Source organism: Pogona vitticeps, chromosome 2 (assembly GCF_051106095.1).
Source record: "Pogona vitticeps strain Pit_001003342236 chromosome 2, PviZW2.1, whole genome shotgun sequence".
Taxonomy (NCBI): Eukaryota; Metazoa; Chordata; class Lepidosauria; order Squamata; family Agamidae; genus Pogona; species Pogona vitticeps.
In genome coordinates, this window is record NC_135784.1 from 193,040,687 (window position 1) to 193,059,867 (window position 19,181).

Consider the following 19,181-nt stretch of genomic DNA (forward strand, 5'->3'; position numbering starts at 1 on the left):
CATGGCAAGATGTAGTTTGCCAGGAAAATTATTTTTAGATGTAAAGTCCAAAAGTTCTTGACAAGATAGAATTCGCCAGGCGCGTCTCTCTTAGATGTAAGTCAGGAAATTGCAGGGTTGCTGTTTTATAGTTACAGCTGAAGCAAAGGTGGGTTGAGTGTAACAACCCAGTTGTTCAAATAAAGCACCACAGGCCATCCATGTGCGCACACCACACCTCCCCATGCGGTCTTTTTTTTTTTTAAACAGACATGTTTCTGCTTGGCTAGGGGGGTTACACAGAAAACCCAAGTCCTCCATAAGAGAATGGGAGTGATAATTTAGTAAACTCACTAAGTTTAGCCCATTGGGGGCAGATTAAAGCCAAAATGATATCACCTAGTGGTTGCAGTCCTGCACTGCTGATGTTGAGAGGAATAAGGATATCAGTTAAAAATCCCAGAGGGGGGAAGGAGGGAAAAGAAATAGATATAAAAGTAAAGGAAGATAGCAGAGGAACCATATGTGTTAATATAAGGAATATGAACATTTTTACCTTTGAGTCTTGTGCTGAAAGGTGGTTCTGAAGAAAAGAACAGTAGATAACAGCATAAGTATTACATTTGTTAATGACTTAATGGAGATTTAGCAAGTCATTTGTTCTGTAACTATAATTGATTCAATTGGGCCTACTCTAATTGTGATTTACTATGCTAAATTAAGTAGCAGTTAGATTAGGCCCCTTTGAATCAATGAAACATACAGAGCAGTTGACCCAAGAAGTCCCCAATAACTCAGTGGGCCTACTCTTGTGTGATTGACTACACCAAGCAACAGGATTATGGCTATTTTAATCACTCCCCCCCCACAGAGCTGACATGATCACAGTTAAAACTTGCACTGTATTATGACGATGGTAAGCCAAGCCATAAACAGAACTCCTCAAAGTTGTAGGTTTTTAAAAGGGGGGAAGTAAGTCTGCTTAAATGCTGTCTTGTGGAAATCAAGGTTTCTAAGCCAAGGCCTCATTGGCTTGTTATGCAATATAATCCATGCTTGAAAGGCATTGATCACTGTCACCACAAATGTAGTACAGTAGGACACCTCCTTGTTCATGGGATTGGTATCCAGTTTACCACAGCTCCTATATACAACATACAAAAGGCCAGGCCTTGGGGCCTTTGTCTTCCCTGTTTGTATGTTGTATATAGTACAGGATTCACTGCCATGTGCAGTTTCAGACAGTTGTGGTGGATCATGGAAGAGATCTCCCACGGATACAGGGGGTCCTACTATAACTAAGTACTGTACAGATATTGCCATCCATTCCATAAACTTTGCTCAGACAACTCTATGGAGCTTGATGGTCACTGACCACCATTCATGTCTTTCTCGCTTAGAATGCTTGACATTTGATTCACCAGAGCCCTCTCCCCCCTCTGTATGGCAGGTCTTAATTCAGCACATGGTGGAAACGGATCTCTTTCAACACAAGGGGAAGCCAACAGCTTCATCATCCCCTGATGGCTTTGGCAACAGCTGTCCGTGGTAGCTGGAGTTGGCTCCAGGGCCCAGTGAGAAGTGATTGATGGCTGCTTCCTTTTTCTCTCTCTGGTGGATTGTTCTGTTACACAGCAGTTTAAAAAAATGGATTCACTAAATAGACAAGGCCGACAGCCTTGTGCCTGCTTAAAGCCTAACAACTTCATTATAGCAGAAGCTTTCAGGGGCCAGCATCTGATGGCATGCATTCCTGTCCAGAGATGTCTGTGCCTAAACACATTTGTTAGTCTTTAAGCTCCCGCTTGGATCTGTTGTTGCTTTACTGAGACTGGCCCAGGGAGTTGCCCCTTTAAACTACAGTATTAGCAGCCGTAAAGTTTTTCTGTATTTCTACACATACAAAAAGCAGCTTTACAGCGAATTAGACCATGATACAACCAGGTATCCCTAACCCAGTACTATTCAGATGTGTGCCAGACGTCTGTCCTCCTCTTCAAATGGCCACCGCGGCCATTTTCTTTCTCAAGCAAAAGGAAAGAATTGTACAAGCAGCCATAGCTCTGGCGTTTCCCTTATACAGTGGTGCCTCGCTTAACGAGCGCACTGTTTAACGAAGTTTTTTGGGGTCGCTAATGCGATCGCATTGCGATGTTTAGATAGGTTAAACATCGCATTGTGATCATTTCTGCACCCGGCGGCCATTTTGGGAACAGCTGATCGGCGGTTCCAAAATGGCCGCCGGGTGCAGAAAATGGCCGCCCATGCGTTTCTATGGCATTTTTCGTTCTGTATAGTGATGTTTCCCCATAGCGACAGTTAATCCGGAACGGATTAACCTCGCTATGCGCGGCACCACTGTACATTCTATATGCATGCCACCCTCTTCAAAGCAGGGATCACTCAGGGTCACTAATCACCAATTTCAAGAGTAGAACAGCATCATATATCTTAACTGACCTAAGGTTGTTAGGGAGCTCACCCCACCACAAATTAAACACATGGGAGTTCATACATTTCACTCCAGAAACTTCAAAACAAAGTTGCAGGATGGAATTCTTGAACTGGGATTCCTCAACCAGTTTTGATTTCACCTGATTTAGACTTCACTGAAATACATAAAAGTTTTCACGTGCAGAAGCTGCTAGGTGACCTGACAGGGTGCCCACTGTGTGGCAGGTTGTGTATGAATGCAACCTGGTCGCATTGCCACAGCAGCTGCTGCAGCTGGGAGTTTCATGTGTATGCAAATACTGAATAAGTTAACAGCCTACATATATGGGATTGGTAAAGAATAATGTGAAGCAGTGCCATTTTCACCCATTCCTGTGCGTGGACTGCTCATTCCTGGGCATTCGGGGTCTGCAGGAATCTTGGACTTCATCCACGGTATGGAGGAAGAGAACAGATGCTTGTTTTTCTTCTTAGTAATAAAACTGAGGATCCCCCCCGATAAGAATAGATTCATGACAGATAAATTTATTTTTTCAGACCATATAAATAGGAAGAAACAAACCCAAGAATTTGCTACATCTGGTCAGTCTCTCTTAGAAAGAGGACTTGGTGAGACTAGATCACCAAGCCTTCAGCCTGAGCCAGCAGGGATCTTTCCTCCAGCTTTTTTACATTTCATGGCTTTTTACTCTGCTCTTTAGCATTTTTCCACTGCATCCACATATGCCATCTGCTAATGGGGGGGGGGGGCACGTGTGCATGCAAGGAAGTCAATGAAATGTTATTTTAAAAAGCAATCTATTGGTCTTTAGGGTGTCACACAAGATCCTTCTTTTTGCTGCAACAGACTTTCCCTCTGCTTAATTGAAGAATCATAAGAGTCTTGTAAAGTCTTGTGTTTTTCATGTACCGTATGTTTTGAAAATGAAACCAGAACAATGAGTGCAGAGAGCAGACTGGAAACACCTGATGTAATGCTGTATCACTGCAGATCAGTTTCTTGGACAAGAAGCCACAGTTAGGGCCATGTAAAATCAAGACGCAAATTTAATAGACTTTTTTTCTTTAAAACAAACAAACTTTGTCAATTCACGTACTCTGTCAAATTAGCCCCATCTTAAATCAGAGGTATCAGAATTAACACCACAGACAAGCATGGACTGTTCAACAACTTTTTGAAAGGTCTTTATTTACAGTGCTAAACAATATATATATTTATATTTTTCATCCTCATAATGTCTGTGCCATTAGAAAATACTGCAGATGGGACTGCTTTAATTTATAAAGAGCAGAACCAAAGAAAACAGAGGGAACAAGGGAGAAATCAAAATCTGGTCCCTAATTTTAAAAAAGCAAACACCCAGAATGAGGAAACACACTGAATAACATATTACTTTACACATTAAAAACAAGCTTTGCCTTCTGGAAGAAAAAAAAGTTTCACCAGATTCAGCTTGCTGCCTGCCCATGTAAATTTGTACAAAATGTATTAATTAAAAACTGTCAATACGTTTTACTTAAAACATGTTTCGTTGTAATATTGTTGTTATTATTTGCCTTTCCCCAGAAACAGAAAGGGAACCAGGCGCAGGACGGGAACACATCCCTGCAAGATTCCCTGCCCTTCAACCACCTGGATTTCACCCCTTCTACAGCACCATAAAATGCCCACATTTCTGTGGAACTCTGTAAGGAGCTGAAGAGAGAAGGGGAAAGGGGAAGAGGGTCTCCAGGGCAGGGAATAGTTTGCAAAAGAGGTGTTGTAAGCAGAGGCATGTGAGGATCTCCCATTAGGCAGCAATCATAAGGGGGGCATGGGGTTGGGAAAAGGAAGGAGAAAACAGCCTTTCCAGGCATTATGGCGGACGGAGGTGGACAAGCCAGGAGCTAGGGGATTCGGGGGGGGGGGAAAGGAAGGAGGGAGCACTGTAATATGGAACAGATCTCAAGAGCTGGAGAAGAACAGTCTTCAGCATCTTCCTCTGTCCTTGCCAGAGACCACATTTAACTCCTCCTCTTCCTCGTCTGCAATGACAGCACTGAAATGGGTGCCTGCACAGGTGAAGGAATGAAGGCGGGAGGACAGGTGGGCCATGGAAAAGAGGATGTGGATGGAGGGGAGGGGATCAAGCGGAGGAGCCATTTTCTGTCTTCTTTCTCTTTGGGTCCACTTCATCCTGCAGGGGAAACGATTAAGACACATTGGGTCAGGCAGTCGCCAGCACTGATCAAGGAATCTATGTTTATTTCACAAACTGGGGAGATGAGGCATAAAAGGGTTGATAGGATTCTTGGGTCAACCTAGTAAGTGTGCATGCCCCACCTCAAAAGCTCCTTCTGAGGGACAGGTATTCCCCACAAACCAAACAACAGATAATAATAATAATAATAATAATAATAATAATAATAATAATAATAATAATAATAATAATAATAATAATAATAATAATAATAATAATAATAATAATAACAACAACAACAACAACAACAACAACAACAACAACAACAACAACAACAACAACAACAACAACAACAACAACAACAAAAATATCTGCAATTAAAATAAGATGCAGTGAAACTATTGCAAGGAAGAGAGTTGGTTTGGCTTTTTTTTTTGCACTTTAAAGATCAACAGATTTGTTGTGGCTTAAGAGGTCATGGCAAGAGTTCAGAGCCGAATTACAATACATTTTCGAAGAGACGCTGGCCATTTAAAAGTTTACTGGGAGTGCTCTGGACTTGCTTTCATCTGGCAAAAACGTGAACGAATGCCAACATTACGTGTTCTCTTTTGTTCAAACCAGCAGAGGGTAGGGATTGAAGAGGGGGCTTCCCCATGTGACAAGATGCACATACCTGTTCCACACTTGAAAAATGGCCGTTCAGACAGTAAAAGTTTGGCAGTGCTAGAGACAAATGCATCCCTCTGGGACCCCCAAGCACACCACTGGACATTGCTGCCCGAGGGTGATCTGCATCCCTTTGATGACCATCGTCTCACACCCAGAGTTTCAGCTACAAAAGTGACCCAGTCATGACTCCCAAAAAATAGCATAAAATCTTGGGTCAAGTGTTTATGTAATGCTGCCCTTACCCATTTAAAGAGAAAGGACCCAAGGTTAATTGAATAAAACCATGGTCCACTATAGTAATCCAACCCACCTACTCTGTCTCTAAAATGATAAAGGAACCTGCTCTGATGATGACACAGAAATAAGCGCATTGTACACACCATTTTATAATGATGACACTGACATTCTGACTCAGTGGTAGAGTCCCCTAACCCTTCACATTCCCAACTAGGCAGAACGGAATCCGCCCCCAATCATGCTATTATAAATATTGCTTACCTCTTCCTGCTTCTTCTCTGCAGATCGTTTTACTGCGTGTGAATCAGGTTCTTGTTCATTCTCATCATCTTGGAGATGGAAGGAGGAGGAGAGAGAAGGTAGAAATAAAATCAGTCAGCCAGCTAGAAAAATTCAGTGGTGTATTCACTTGCAGCAGAGCTCCCAAGCTACATAGGTCATTCAATCTCACCTTCTTCATCATCCTCTTCATCATCCTCAGGATTTGCATCTTCATCATCATCTTCCTCCTCGGCTCCATTTTCATCATCCTGCATAATGCAAATCCAGAGAAAAGACCAGCTACAGACTGCCAGCCAGTATCTGGAATGGCTGTCTTCATACAGCTACCTCCCTATTACCACCCATGCTATGCAACAACCCTCAATTTATTTCCTTGAAAAAAAATCACCAAATTTTCACTTTTCCCTACTAAGCCACTATGTTGTTATGTATAGAATAACAGAATAATGGAGTTGGAAGGGGACTTCAAGGCATAAATATTTATATCCTTTGGTGTATACCCCTACTCTTCCTCAGAACTCAGAGTGCCATGGGTAATTTCTACACAGTGTGCCACCTAGACAACATAAGGGACCAGTGAGCTGCTCAGCATGAGCAGGATTGTGTCATGTTTCCTCCAAAGCACACACATACATAAACCAGAGAGGTTACTTATCTGTAACCATAGTTCTTCAAGTGGCCCTCTGTGAATCCACACAAATGGGTTTAGACTGCGCCTGCGCAGGACTCCTCGGAATATTCTAGAGCTTAAAAACATGTGATTAGTAGGACGTTCCCCCGTGGCGCACATGCTCCGCCCACCCGTAATACCTCAGTTCCGAAATGTCTGCCGCTGTCAAGGCTCTGACCATAGCAAAGCTGAAGACATCAAGTGATGGACAGCGGGGAGGATGGGCGGGATGTGTGGATTCACAGAGGACCACTCAAAGAACTATGGTTACAGGTAAGTAACCTCTTTCTTCTTCGTGGCCTCTGTGAATGCACACAAATGGGTGATTATCCAGCTAACTTACCGGAAGGAGGGTTGTCACACTAACAATGAAGTCAGCACAGCCCTGTGAAAACTTGCTTCCTTCTTAGCCCTGATGTCTAGATGGTAATGCGTCACAAAAGTTGAGTATGTAGACCAAGTAGCCGCTCGACAGATGTCAGACCGCAACGCCACGCAACCAGGCCATAGAAGTAGCCATAGCTCTCATAGAGTGTGTCTTTAGCACTCCACACTGGTGGAGTCTTGCCTGCCAATTCATAAGCCAACGCAATGGCAGAGACAATCCATCTCGAGACCGTCTGTGAGGAGGCAGGAGAACCCTTATGTGGGCCATGGAAGCACACAAAGAGTCAAGGAGAAGTGTGGAAGTCCCATGAAGCACGATGAACATCGAGGGAATGGAGCATGCGCTCAACATCAGAAGAAGCAGATGGAAATAATATCAGACGAATTAGAGGTTGATTAACATGGAAATCAGAAATCACTTTGGGAAGAAAAAACACATCTGGATATAAAACAATTTTGTCGGGTTAAAATTGAATATAAGGGATATCAGCTCGAAGAGTGGCCAGTTCGCTTGCTTGACGTGCAGAAGTTATCATCACAAGGAACAAAGTCTTAATGGAAAGAATTTTGAGGTGTGCAGAAGCCATGGCTCAAACGGAGGATGAGCCAGTGCATGGAGAACGACTTGAGGAGACCACTGAGGGAGTGGAGGTCAGATAGGTGGGGGCATATTCCACAAACCTCTCAGAAACCTCTTCAGGGTAGGATGAGAAAATAAATGAGAAGCCTCAGACCCCACAGGCTGATATGAGACTATAGTTGAAACATAAACTTTTAACATTGAATGGGCCAAACCATGATCAAAGAGATAACGAAGGAACTTGAGAAGCATGTCCAGTGAAACTGGGATCGCGAGTAAATGCTGTGAAGCAACAAATTTAAGGAAAGCATTCCATTTATAAGAGTATAACAACTTAGAAGAAGGCTTCCTAGCCTTATCCAACACCTCCACTACAGTGGGGGAATTATCCATGCCGTAAGGTGTAGAGATTCCAGGTCGGGATGACAAACCCGGGCATTGTTCTGAGTCAGAAGGGACGGCTGGAGTGGTAATCTCAGGAAGTCGGACACCATGGCTCTGAGAGGGGTAAACCATGGTTGTTGAGGCCACCAAGGGGCTATTAAGATGGCATTGGCCTGCAGCTGATGGATCTTGACTATCATCCGCTGGATGAGAGGAATGGGAGGGAAGAGGTAGAGAAGGGTATCACCCCAATTAACCATGAAGGCGTTGCCTAGAGAGTTCTTGCCTCTTCTTGCCCGAGAGCAGTACTTGCTGCACTTTGAGTTGACCTGAGTGGCAAAGATGTTGAGAACCGATGTTCCCCACCAACTGCAGAGACTGGAAAAAATGGAGTCATTGAAAGCCCACTCGTGCGCTTGGATGGTGAGATGGCTCAGACTATTGGCCACCGCGTTGTCCTCTGTTGACACGTGAATCGCTACAGGAAAAACATGGTGATCATAACACCATTCCCACAGCTGAATCGTTAAATATAAAAGTGTTATCGAATGGGTGCCACCCTGTTTATTAATATAATACGGGGTGGTCATATTGTCTGTGGTGATGAGAAAATGGAAGGCTCTGAATTACTTGATGACTGCTAGCATCTCCAGGTGGTTGATATGCAGCAAGCTCTCAAAGCTGGACCACAAGGTGTGAAACTCGTGATGACTGCATTGCACACCCCATCCTATTGGGCTGGCATCCTTTGTGACTTGTACTGTCAACTGAAAGGGCCTGAATGGGCGGCCCACCAAGAGATGAGGGACAAAGGTCCGACAGGTAAGTTGACGAACTAACTCTGGAGTAACCAGCAGACGTTTGGAAGGATGATCTAAGAGAGGGCTGGACTGGGACAGGTACCAAGCCTGTAATGACCACATTTTGAGTCTTGTGTGCTGGAGCACAGACGTGGCTGAAGTCATTAGAACTAGTAGGTGCTGTGTATGGTGAGCAGTGACTGTGGTGTAAGGGCAAAAAGGCTGAATGGCTCGCCTTAACTTGAGTATCCTTTCCAAAGGGGGGAATACTCTGGCCATAATCAAATCGAGATGTGCTCCGATGTAATCCATTATCTGTGATGGTTCAAGATGGGACTTTTTGCAATTGACCTGCAGGCTGAGATCTACTAGAGCCCGCAGCACAAAGGTAGAATCCTTTTTGGCTGCAACATATGATCCTGCTACTGTCATCCAATTGTCTATGTACGGAAATACCATAATGTTGTGCAGATGAAGATAGGCAGCTACAGGGCCAGAGACTTTGTGAAAGTTCTTGGAGTGGTGAACAGACCAAAGGGAAGGGCGCAAAATTGGTAGGCCGTGCCCATGAAAAGAACCCGGAGAGATCTGAAGTGGTGGTCGTGGATCGAAATATGAAAATATGTGTCCTGTAGATCTACAACTACGAACCAGTTGCATGGTGAAAGAAGTGGGATAACGGATTTGAGGGTGACCATGTGAAAACACCTTGGATGAATGTAGGTGTTGAGAAGTCGCAGGTCCAAGATGGGACGGAGGCCTCCATCCTTTTTTGGGAACTGTGAAATAACGGGAGTAAAATCCGTTCAGAACATCTTGGGGAGGTACTCTCAAAATAGCATGCTTTTGGAGAAGAAGAGATATCTTGTCCTCTAGGGCAGGTGAGTAAGCAGTGGGTTTGACATGACCAATATGAGGATGCTCCATGAACTCTAACAGGTAACTATAACATAGAATGGCAAGCACCCAAGTGTCCTTGGTGATGGAGGACCACTTGCTGAAAAAGGGGGCTAGCCATGGATGATGGGGGCAGGGGTGAGATGAGGAGAGTCAAAGGTATTAACTTGTTTTTTCTTGCAGGATGATGGAAAGGTTGTTTGCGCTGCTGAGCTGGAGCCTGGGAGCAGAAGGAAGGAGCAACAGAAGAAGATTGAAGATTGGATCTTTCTGGGGCTGAAAGGTTTGTAGGAACAACAGGGCTGTTGATATGATTGCTGAAAAGTGAAGGGTCTACAACACTGGCTGTGTTGGTATCTGGGCTGCTGGGTGGAGTAGCAGCGGGCAGTCTTACAAATTTTGTGTAAATTGTCCATCACCTCATCTGTCTTTACATTAAAAAGACCAACTCTGTCAAAAGGGAGATTCTCAATACGGGATCTAGCAAAGCCAAAGCCTTTGAGGCAGCATCCACTGTGTGGCGGGATGCAAGGTGCTGCTGTTTGGCCAGAGTAGTGGCTTCCAGGTGAGTATTAAGGGCGCTGGCACTGGTTTCCTCAGGGGCAGACTGAAGGACTGGAAGGATTTTGTTCCATAACTGTCTTTGATAAGTGCCGATTGCCTCTTGATAGTTAGAAACTCTCATCACAAAGGAAGCCAAAGAATATAAATGACGACCCAGAACATTCAACTTCCTATCTTCTCAGTTGGGGGAGTTACTGTTGACCAGTTACCGGCACAAGATTGATTAGACTGTACAATAACAGAATTTGGGGACAGATGCTTGACAAGGAAAGCTGTGTTGGCTCCATGTGTTCGGTAGTGGTTCTCAACCTGTCTGGAAATTTGGAGGGATGTAGATTGCTTGTCCCATGATTAAGGTCCAGCATGGCTGGTATGAATGCTAGACTCAACGGAGGGGATTTTTCCTGATTTATGTCATCGAAGATGAGGTCCTGTTTAGAAGGAGGTTGCTCGATATCGAGCTCCAATGATTTGGCCATCCGAAGTATGATTTGGGAATAAGAGGTAAAGACTTCCGATGGGGACGGAGGATGAACATCTGCAACGTCTGAATCAGAGATTGGTAAGTTAGAAGGAGACTCCCTGGAAGCTTCAGAAGGAGGATCGTGTTCAGAAAAAGTAGAAACCGAAGAACCTCTAGAGATGGAGAGAGGAGGTGAGGGAGAATGACGATGAGCTCGAGATGAAGAAATTGAGACCTGAGGAGTCAACACCAAGGTAGAACCATGATGAAGTGAATGGGATCTAGAGACGGGGACACTTGAATGCGGTACCGAGGTCATGCGTAATTGTTTCAATGGCACTGCTTCCAGAAGAGTCTCCGACTGGGGCAAGCTACGCTTGGAAGCAGACTTCCTTGATATCAGGAGTACGGGATCGACCTGGAGATGCATTTGATGTCAACGCCGAGGAGGATGTGAGGGTGATTGGGAAGAGTCAAGAGAGGAATAAGCATAGTGAACATGCTTAGGTCGTCCGTAATAATCCTCAATGTAATGAGGATCGATCTCATCCACTCAGAATGTCGATCCAACTCAGCATAGAGGGGTTCGCCATACTCTGACACTACATGGCGTCCAGATGGACGAGGAACAAGAATCACCTCTCTATACTGGGAATATTGCCGAGCTGGAGAGATATGATGATGCTTTACCAGTTGCTTCCACAGAGGTGACTGAGGGGCTGATGGCTCCGAGTTGGACAGTTGGACTACAGTTGCCCGTCCGATCGAAATAGGGTTAGAATGGGCCAAGGCCGGGCTGGAAATGACATCAGCCTCAGAATGGCCTTGAGATGGGGACAAGCTCGGTACCGACACCAAAGCTTGAGCCTGTGGGGGCGGTCCCGATTCTTCAGCCTCTGAAAGGGAATCCAGATCTGGGATGTCCCTTGATGACTCTTCCAGGATTGGGGAAGGAAGGGAGATATGAACAGCAGGAGGTTCATGGAGCTGAGCAGACTTGGATGCCCGTTTAGTCTTCTTTTGCTTACTCCCATCTTTCCTCTTCTTCTTAGGAGAGCGGTCCTTTGGGACCGAATGCACCTTTGACACCAAGGTTGAGGTTGATGCCGAATAAGTTTTTGGTCTTGGTATTTTCGATGATGTCTTCGGGGAGGGAGTTATTGGAGCCGATGGAACAGAGGGTTCAGACCGAAGAATGGAAGTACTGGTAGGCTCCATCGCAGGGCTAGTGGGTGGGCTGGAGGGTCTGAGGGACTTTTGCAAACGAAGCTTAAGAGCCGGTTTAGTTAATTTTTTCCACTCCATACAGGAGTGAGTCTGATGTCTTTCTCCTAGACAAAATAAACAGCGATCACGGCAGTCGGTGAAAGGTATCTTATTGGCACACGATGCACACTTCTTGAATGGACTCGAAGCGGCCATAAAAAGGGGGGAGTTGAAACGGAGGGAAGGGAATAAAAGAACTCACAGGGAAAACATCCGATATCCAAACCCATAAACATTAAACAGTCCAAGATTGTATGCTGTACATTAGGAATGAAGTCTGTGATCTGAAATCGTAAACGGGGAAAAAAACCTGTCCGTGATCAAAAAACCAAATGATTAGGATAGGAATAGCTCTAATAGTCGCTAAAGGAGTCCAAAATCAGCAGCGGATAAAAGGAACTGAAGTATTATGGGCAGGCAGAGCATGCGCGCCGCGGCGGAACGTCCTACTAATCACATGTTTTAAAGTTCTAGAATATTCTGAAGAGTCCTGCGCAGGCACAGTCTAAACCCATTTGTGTGCATTCACAGAGGCCACGAAGAAGAAACAGGATATTTTTTTCCCATCAGTGTTTTGTTCACTCTGCATACAAGGAGCTATGGGCAAGTGCAGAGAACTACCGTAATCAAACCAGAATGACAGACTCCCTAGGTGGCAGCCTTGAACATCTATTTAGGACCATATGGACCTTGCTAGATAAACCCAAGGGCCAATTATTTGCACACAGCATTCTCTTTTCAGCAGTGGTCCACCAGGTGCTTTAGAAAGCTTTGGCCTCTTACCTGGTCTCATTCTTCCACCCTGCTTTACTTATCACAGCTTCTGAGTTTTTGACTTGGGGATAGAGCAACTGAGAACAGGGTTAAAAACCCTTCTTATCCCATTTTGTCAGTGCTGAGTTCATAATGATGCCATGCCACGAAGAATTCCATCTGTGCAGTCTTACATGGAATAGAGCTGTCCTTTACAACTGAAACCAGTTGTCCTGGAGCCTAGTTATGAGCAAACAGGTATAGAACCATGCTGGGCCTTGTATGCTAGGTAGGAAAATGTTTGAATGGAGAAGTGTGTGTGTGTTTATGTGTGCTTGCGAGTGTGTGCCCGTGCATGTATGCAATCACAAGCCCTCTCTTCCCTGCTCCAAATGTACATCCCTGTGTTAACACCAAAAGCCTTTCCCGAGGGGGGGGGGGAAGATGGCATAATTACTGGTTTCAGGGTTTTCGTCCCATCCAAATCAGTCAGCACAGCAGAGGTAAAAGGAGCTAATCCTGCTTCTCTTTCCTCTCTATGTGATCAGGATCCTCAGAAGGCAGGAGTTGGAAACCCTCCCTCCCTTCTAATATTGCTCCCCCCACCTCCTTTTGGACTTATTCTTGGCATGACCTCCCATTCCTGTCGGTTCCCCTTCAAATGCAAGCCCAATTACCTCTATTATCTCCTTCTTTTCTTTGCGGGCAGACTTTTCCTCATGCTTCTCCTTCTTTTCTTTCAGGTCCTAAAAGATGGGAGTGGAAAATACATTCATTTAACATTGAAAGGGGCGAATGAGGACCCAGTACGAGAAGATGCCCTGGCAAAAATAATGAAACGGGTGAAGAAGAGGATGTGTCTCAGTATCTGCTCTTGAGGAACAGACAGAAAAGTGCGAAAAACGAAAACAAAAAACAGTTTAAATTTATAAAAAGGAAATAATGCTTTTACACATATTTTTTTTTAAAAAAAAAAAAACAAGTATCACTGCAATTGACAGCCTGTCACTTGTGTCACGGGAGCCTCGATATCAAAAACCAGAGGAGTGCCAACAGTCAAGAGTGGTGGCATAACTTACCTGCAGCCTGAGAATCCCCATGGGGATTTCACCTCCCATGAATTAACATGTCGCTCAATCCCCTCCTGTTCCTCACCTCCTTATATTGAGGCATGAAGCCCCACTAGACTGTGCCTTCCGGGTTCAGCTGATTCCTGCTCTGCCACGGTTAATGAGACATAAAATCTGCCACCTGAGGCAGCCGCAGCCATCTCACAAGATAGCTACCTCCGCCTGTATTTCGCTCATTCATTACCTACTGTCAATACCATTCTGTTTGGAGTGCCTTTTATAGGTTATATTTCCATTCCCTTCTATAATGAGAAGTTTGCATAGAGAACAGCATATCGTGACCCATCTTTATTGTCTACAAAGGCAGCCTTTCACGGTGGTGCGGATGTGGCTCTCTTAGTTTACAGCCTGTATCCCTTTGATCATTCTCTACGATCTGTGTTTTGCTATTAGAGTGATTGGGCTGCTCTTTACAACTTCCCATGTAGATGAGAACAATAGAGCTTACCATTTATACCGTGCTTTTCCTAAACAAGAAGTAAGGAACTTTCAGACTAGGAACTTAATGTAGACCAGGAGAATTTCCAGTGAGCCCCAGACTACTTCTGCTTTTATCTCTGACCAGTAACTAGAGATTAATATGCCATTTTACCTTGAAATGCTTTGGAGTGGAATCAAGGGTTCTTTGCAGGCAGGAAAACTATTGCATGGAATTGAGCCATGCTTTGCAAGCAGAGAAACCACTGCACTTGGGTTTACTCCTGAGCACAGGCACAAAAAAACCAGCTGTGTTTTGCGTGCTTCCTGGCAAAATGTCCAAATTGGTAAGAAGGAGTCCAAGTCCTGCCTACTCTGCCTTTGGCCCCACTCGTTGCTAGTAAGCAGCCCCGAGACCTTTCCCAAACGTTCCCATGCCTGCTCTAAGTTTACAAAGCATTTCACACACATTATTACAGTATCTGTATTATTTTTTTTTCCAGACAGGCCTGTAAACTAGCCCAGCATTATACCCACATTGCAGAATGGGAGCTACCTAAGTTGTCTTCTTCTTTAAATACATATATTGGAGAAGTGTGCAATAGCACATTCTGTACAGGTATTACCTATTGTATTATCACAGTACTCCAGTAATGACTTCAGAAGCAAATAATCGGAACTTGAAAATATTACTTTTTTTGTATTATGACTCCTAGCATCCTCCTGCCAGCATTTCCAGGCTCTACAAATGACCAAGGAGGCTCTTTACAAACTAACAAAGATTTACCCAGACATGCAGTACCTTACACTGAAAGAAAACTAAACCAAACAGTAGTAAGCAGAAGTTGGGAAAAGCACCCCAGGGTTATTTCCCCCCCCCCCATTTCTCTTTGTTCTTTGTATGAGATTTTATAGGAGGAAAACACTGGTTCCAGCTTTTTAAAAGCAACAACATTTTGGTTTGGCAACAACCCAGATCCCTGCACAATCTCTACTGGAGTCACTGTTACACACTAAATGAAATTCGACATAGCATGTTTACAGTAGAGATAAGCCTTTCTTAGATGGTACAGTATAAGAAAGAAAATGTGCACTGTGGCCTTTACATATAAAGCAGCAACCCGTAACGGAGCAGCTGTCCCCTCTATTTCCCACTAGGGGGCGATGTGCGCTCTTCTGAGCCGGGAGGCTCCAAAAGCCGGCCTACTGAGGGAGATGAAACACTGGCCCAGATAGGCTGCTAAGTGTCACCCAGGTTGAACATGGGGGTGGGGCTGTCAGGACAGCATCTGGATTTCCACTATTAATCTTCTAAATAGAACCGTATTGGGCACATCCAAGTACAGTACAAAGAAGCTTCTTCAAATAAAAGAAATATTTTTTTTCTCAAAAAGCAGGGCCACAATGAACAGAAACTGGCTTAGCTGTTTCTGGGTCATCTTCTAACAAGGCAGCAGTTCTCGAACTTTTTGACATCATGCCCTCGTTTTGATTTCTGAGGATCCCTCGTGACACCTTGCCTTTCCTGTACCATCACCCAACCCCCTTTTAAACCAGAAAATAAAATAAAAAATTCAATTAATAATTTAAATATCTTCCATGTGAATTTTTTTCATGGTGGGGAGTGCGCGTGCGTGTGCACACACACACGCACACACACAGACAAACTAACTCATTTTGAGAAACAATGTTATAAGAGAATCAATAACAACTTTCCCCAAAATCTATGTAAGGTTCTCAGTTCCCAGCTACAGAAGCAGTGGTTCTTTGAAGGCAGGCAAGGATCATTAAACCAGAAGGCCTCTCAGAATTGATGCAGGATCAAGACCTGTCACTGGCACACTGACACAAGGATACAACACCGCAGGAAAAGCAGAAAATAAAAAGCTGTGTGTGTGGGGGGGGGAGTTGATCTTCAGCCACCTTTGCTGAAGAGATCAGAAACTCGGGGAAAGTGAGGTTACCCACCCCAAAAGGGGGACACTGTGAAGCGTGGCTTTGCCTCTCTCTTGATATGGCAGACACAGGTGGCTGTTTTGGCCCTGGGAAAGGACAGCCCGGCCCTGGGAGGAGCTTCAGTTTTCCCTTTGGTTTTCTCATCCCAATCAAGAAAGCAAAGCAGATGTAAGGCTGAGCTGTCTGCAACGTTTAACCTTTATCCCCATGTCCCCGGCTGCCCTGAGGGTTGCTTTAATTATTTATTTTCCAAGCCATGCAGGGCAGGGGCCTGTAAAGCTTGTAAGAAAACATTGTGTAAGCCCAAAGCTCTGGAACACACGTTATTTGCCTGTCTGTCTTTTTCCTCTCTGGCCTTCCCTTGCTTTCAGACACAAAGGCCTCCTGCTGTGCTGTTGCTTCCCTCACCTATCTAGTGAGAAGGCGCATTAGGGCACCCCTTCAATCTGTTTACCCCGAAGTCTTGCTTTTTTTTCAATGGGCCTGATTCCCAAAGGATTGTACTCTTACAACCCATTTGCCTCATTTTTAATAGAGCTCAGTGAAATTGCTAGACTAAACAATTATTAATGTTGTGGTAACCAGGCCACTGGATTTCTACTGCTTACCTCATTTAGTTTTGCTCCTTCCCCCCTCCCCAAAACTCAATTAACATTTTGAAGCCATGAAGCTGGGTCTCATCCATAAACTGATCTCTGTGTATGTTCTGTGCTCTCAAGTCGGAACTGACTTCTAGCAACCCTAATAGGGCTTTCAAGGTAAATTAGATATTTAAAGAGTCGTTTTACCAGTTCCACTCCAAGGATGAGCGGGGATTCGAACCCCTTCCTCCAGAATCCTTGGTCCATCACTTTACCCATTACAGCAGATATACACGGGAGCAAATAACATTCACTCTCCTCATCTCCAAAGGTGCCAAGGGCTTTTTTGAGGATTGTGGGGGTGACCTGGCCCCACAACTAACAGAGGGCACTCACTTCCGCTCTTCACTTAATAGGCGAATTAAAACTTCTAGCGTGCAAGCCCCAGCTATTGTTCTCACGACATGGGCTACACGCGTGCCGGTCGCGTTGCACGCAGCTATTCTGAAAACGGGCCGCCAAAGGCACCAGCTCTCGAGCCCCCGAAGTCACGACGAGCCCGCACGCCGCCTCTAGAGACAGGCAACATGGATGCGGAGAAAAGGACCCATCTGGTGGCGGCGGCGGCGAAAGCGGCGGCAAGAACCACCAGGCAGGAGGAGCGCGCGCGCACCCGCACCCCCGCGCGCTCCATAATAATGGCCTTCCATCTTTTTCCTGGCTTTGTACCGCGCGCCTCCGCCGCCTTCCTGCCTGTTTCCTAATAAAGCGAGACGCCGGAGCCTCCTCCGGACTCCCAAACGGGGCCGGATGGGAGGATCAGCTTTCCCTCTTCAAAGGCCGGACCGGCCCTAGCACTAAGCCCTGGGACAGCGCAAGGTTTGAAGGATGAACTGCTCACCCCCCCCCCCCACACACACACACACGCCCCGCAGCAGCTTCTATTATAATTAATGGGACTTTGAACAAGGGAGGGCGGGAAGGAGGGAGCGACGGAGGAGCTCCAGGGAACCGGGATTTCAACTTTTATCGCACAGCCAAGGGCAAGAGAGCGGGACAAGCGCAAGCCTCTCCCGGCCTCAAAAATCCACAGGGCCGTTGAAAACAAATCCTCCCTGGTCCAGCCAAGTGCATTTGGGGTTAAGGGCCACCAAGGTGAGGGGCACGACGATGGGGGGGGGGAAAGGAAAAGGAGGGCGCCGTGCCCACACACGCCACGCTCTGCCCGCCTACGTTCATGCCGCCTCCTCCGCTGCTTTTTCGGGCGGCCGCCGTTCGTTTCCAAGCGTGCCAAAGCGAATTTTTCTTTCTTTCTTTCTTTCTTTCTTTCTCTTTTTTTAAGGCAGTGGGAAGAGCGACAGCAGAAAGGAGGCATCCGAGGGGAGAAAGCAGGCGGGATGGGCGGGCGGGCGAGCCGGCCAAGCGGGGGGGGGGGCAAGGCAGCGCGAGCCACGCCGCTCCGGAAGGCGCGCGGAAGAGCCACGCGCCGCTTTGGTGCCAGCAGGTTTGCCCCGGCGGGGAGGGGGGACGGTACGTGATGGGAGCGTCTCACCTTGGCCCCGACCTCCACCGGAGCGTCCTCCGCTGCGGTCTTCTCTGACATCCTGACGGGACAGGGTGTGCGCGCGTGTATATGAATTGGGGGGGTTGCGCGGAGTAACAGCAACAAGAGCTTAGGCGAGAGAGAGAGAAGGCGCTCGACTGAGAGGGGACCAGGTGCAGCTCCGAAGCTCGCTCGCTCTCCCTCACGCCGACACCCGCTCCCGGCCGCTGCAATCCCCGGCGCCAGAGAGACCAAGGGTCCGCCTCTCCCGCGACGAGGCTCTGCCAGAAAAAGGGATTTGAGGGAGGCGAGAAGGGAGGGGCCTGCCGAAAGGGAGGGAGAAGAGGAGGGAGGGAGAAAGGAGGGAGGGAGGGAGGAATAAATGCAAGACCGCAGGCAGGCAGCCGTGGAAGGGTAATACGTAAATGGCCCGGGGAAGAGAGGAGGCTGCGCTTGGCAAAACAAAACCAAATGGTCGTTCACGACTACTGAATCTCTGGAAGGAGGGTTATTAGGGGAGGTCAGGTCGTGCCTCTATACTGCTTTCGAGGGCCATGGAGTCCTACCGAGCTCGCGCGACGCCCTTGGGGAAGAAGAGGGTTCTCTCCCCCCCTCCCTCCTGCCTCTCCGCCCGCCCATTCTTTGCTTCTTTGTCCTCTGTTCCTTTGTTTGCCCTCCTTCGCGCGGCGCCGCCTGCCCTGCCCGAGCCTTCGCACGCGCGCTTGGGCTGCTGTACGTTCGGTTGTGTTCACTTCAGCCCAGACTGATCAGCACCCTGGCAACGACGACCGTGTGTGTGGCCACAACAGAGCGCTTTGCGAGGTGTCGTTCGTTCGTAGAGGGTTGAAGGATCAGACAAAGGGTTGTGACACACAGTAACAACACGGGGACGTGCGGGTATTCCAGGTGGAATCCGACCCACAACACACACACACACACACACAGGTGGAATCCGAGCCAACACACACACACACACACACACACAC

At 46.4% G+C, this 19,181-nt stretch overlaps 1 protein-coding gene across 2 annotated transcripts; it reads right to left on the reverse strand.

The window, feature by feature from the left end:
* Nucleotides 1–3,591: 3,591 nt before the first annotated feature.
* PTMS (parathymosin) lies at nucleotides 3,592–18,491 on the reverse strand. 2 transcript variants are annotated; one of them, XM_020804185.3, is made up of 5 exons: nucleotides 18,205–18,491; nucleotides 13,246–13,314; nucleotides 5,974–6,052; nucleotides 5,784–5,851; nucleotides 3,592–4,610 (listed from the first exon to the last, which is right to left on the reverse strand). In XM_020804185.3, the coding sequence occupies exons 1-5, from the start codon at nucleotides 18,253–18,255 to the stop codon at nucleotides 4,560–4,562; spliced, it is 318 nt and encodes a 105-aa protein (XP_020659844.1). In that variant the 5' UTR covers nucleotides 18,256–18,491; the 3' UTR covers nucleotides 3,592–4,559. The 2 variants fall into 2 exon arrangements, with proteins under 2 accessions (XP_020659844.1, XP_020659845.1); XM_020804186.3 differs by lacking the exon at nucleotides 18,205–18,491 and adding an exon at nucleotides 17,886–18,074.
* Nucleotides 18,492–19,181: the final 690 nt, after the last annotated feature.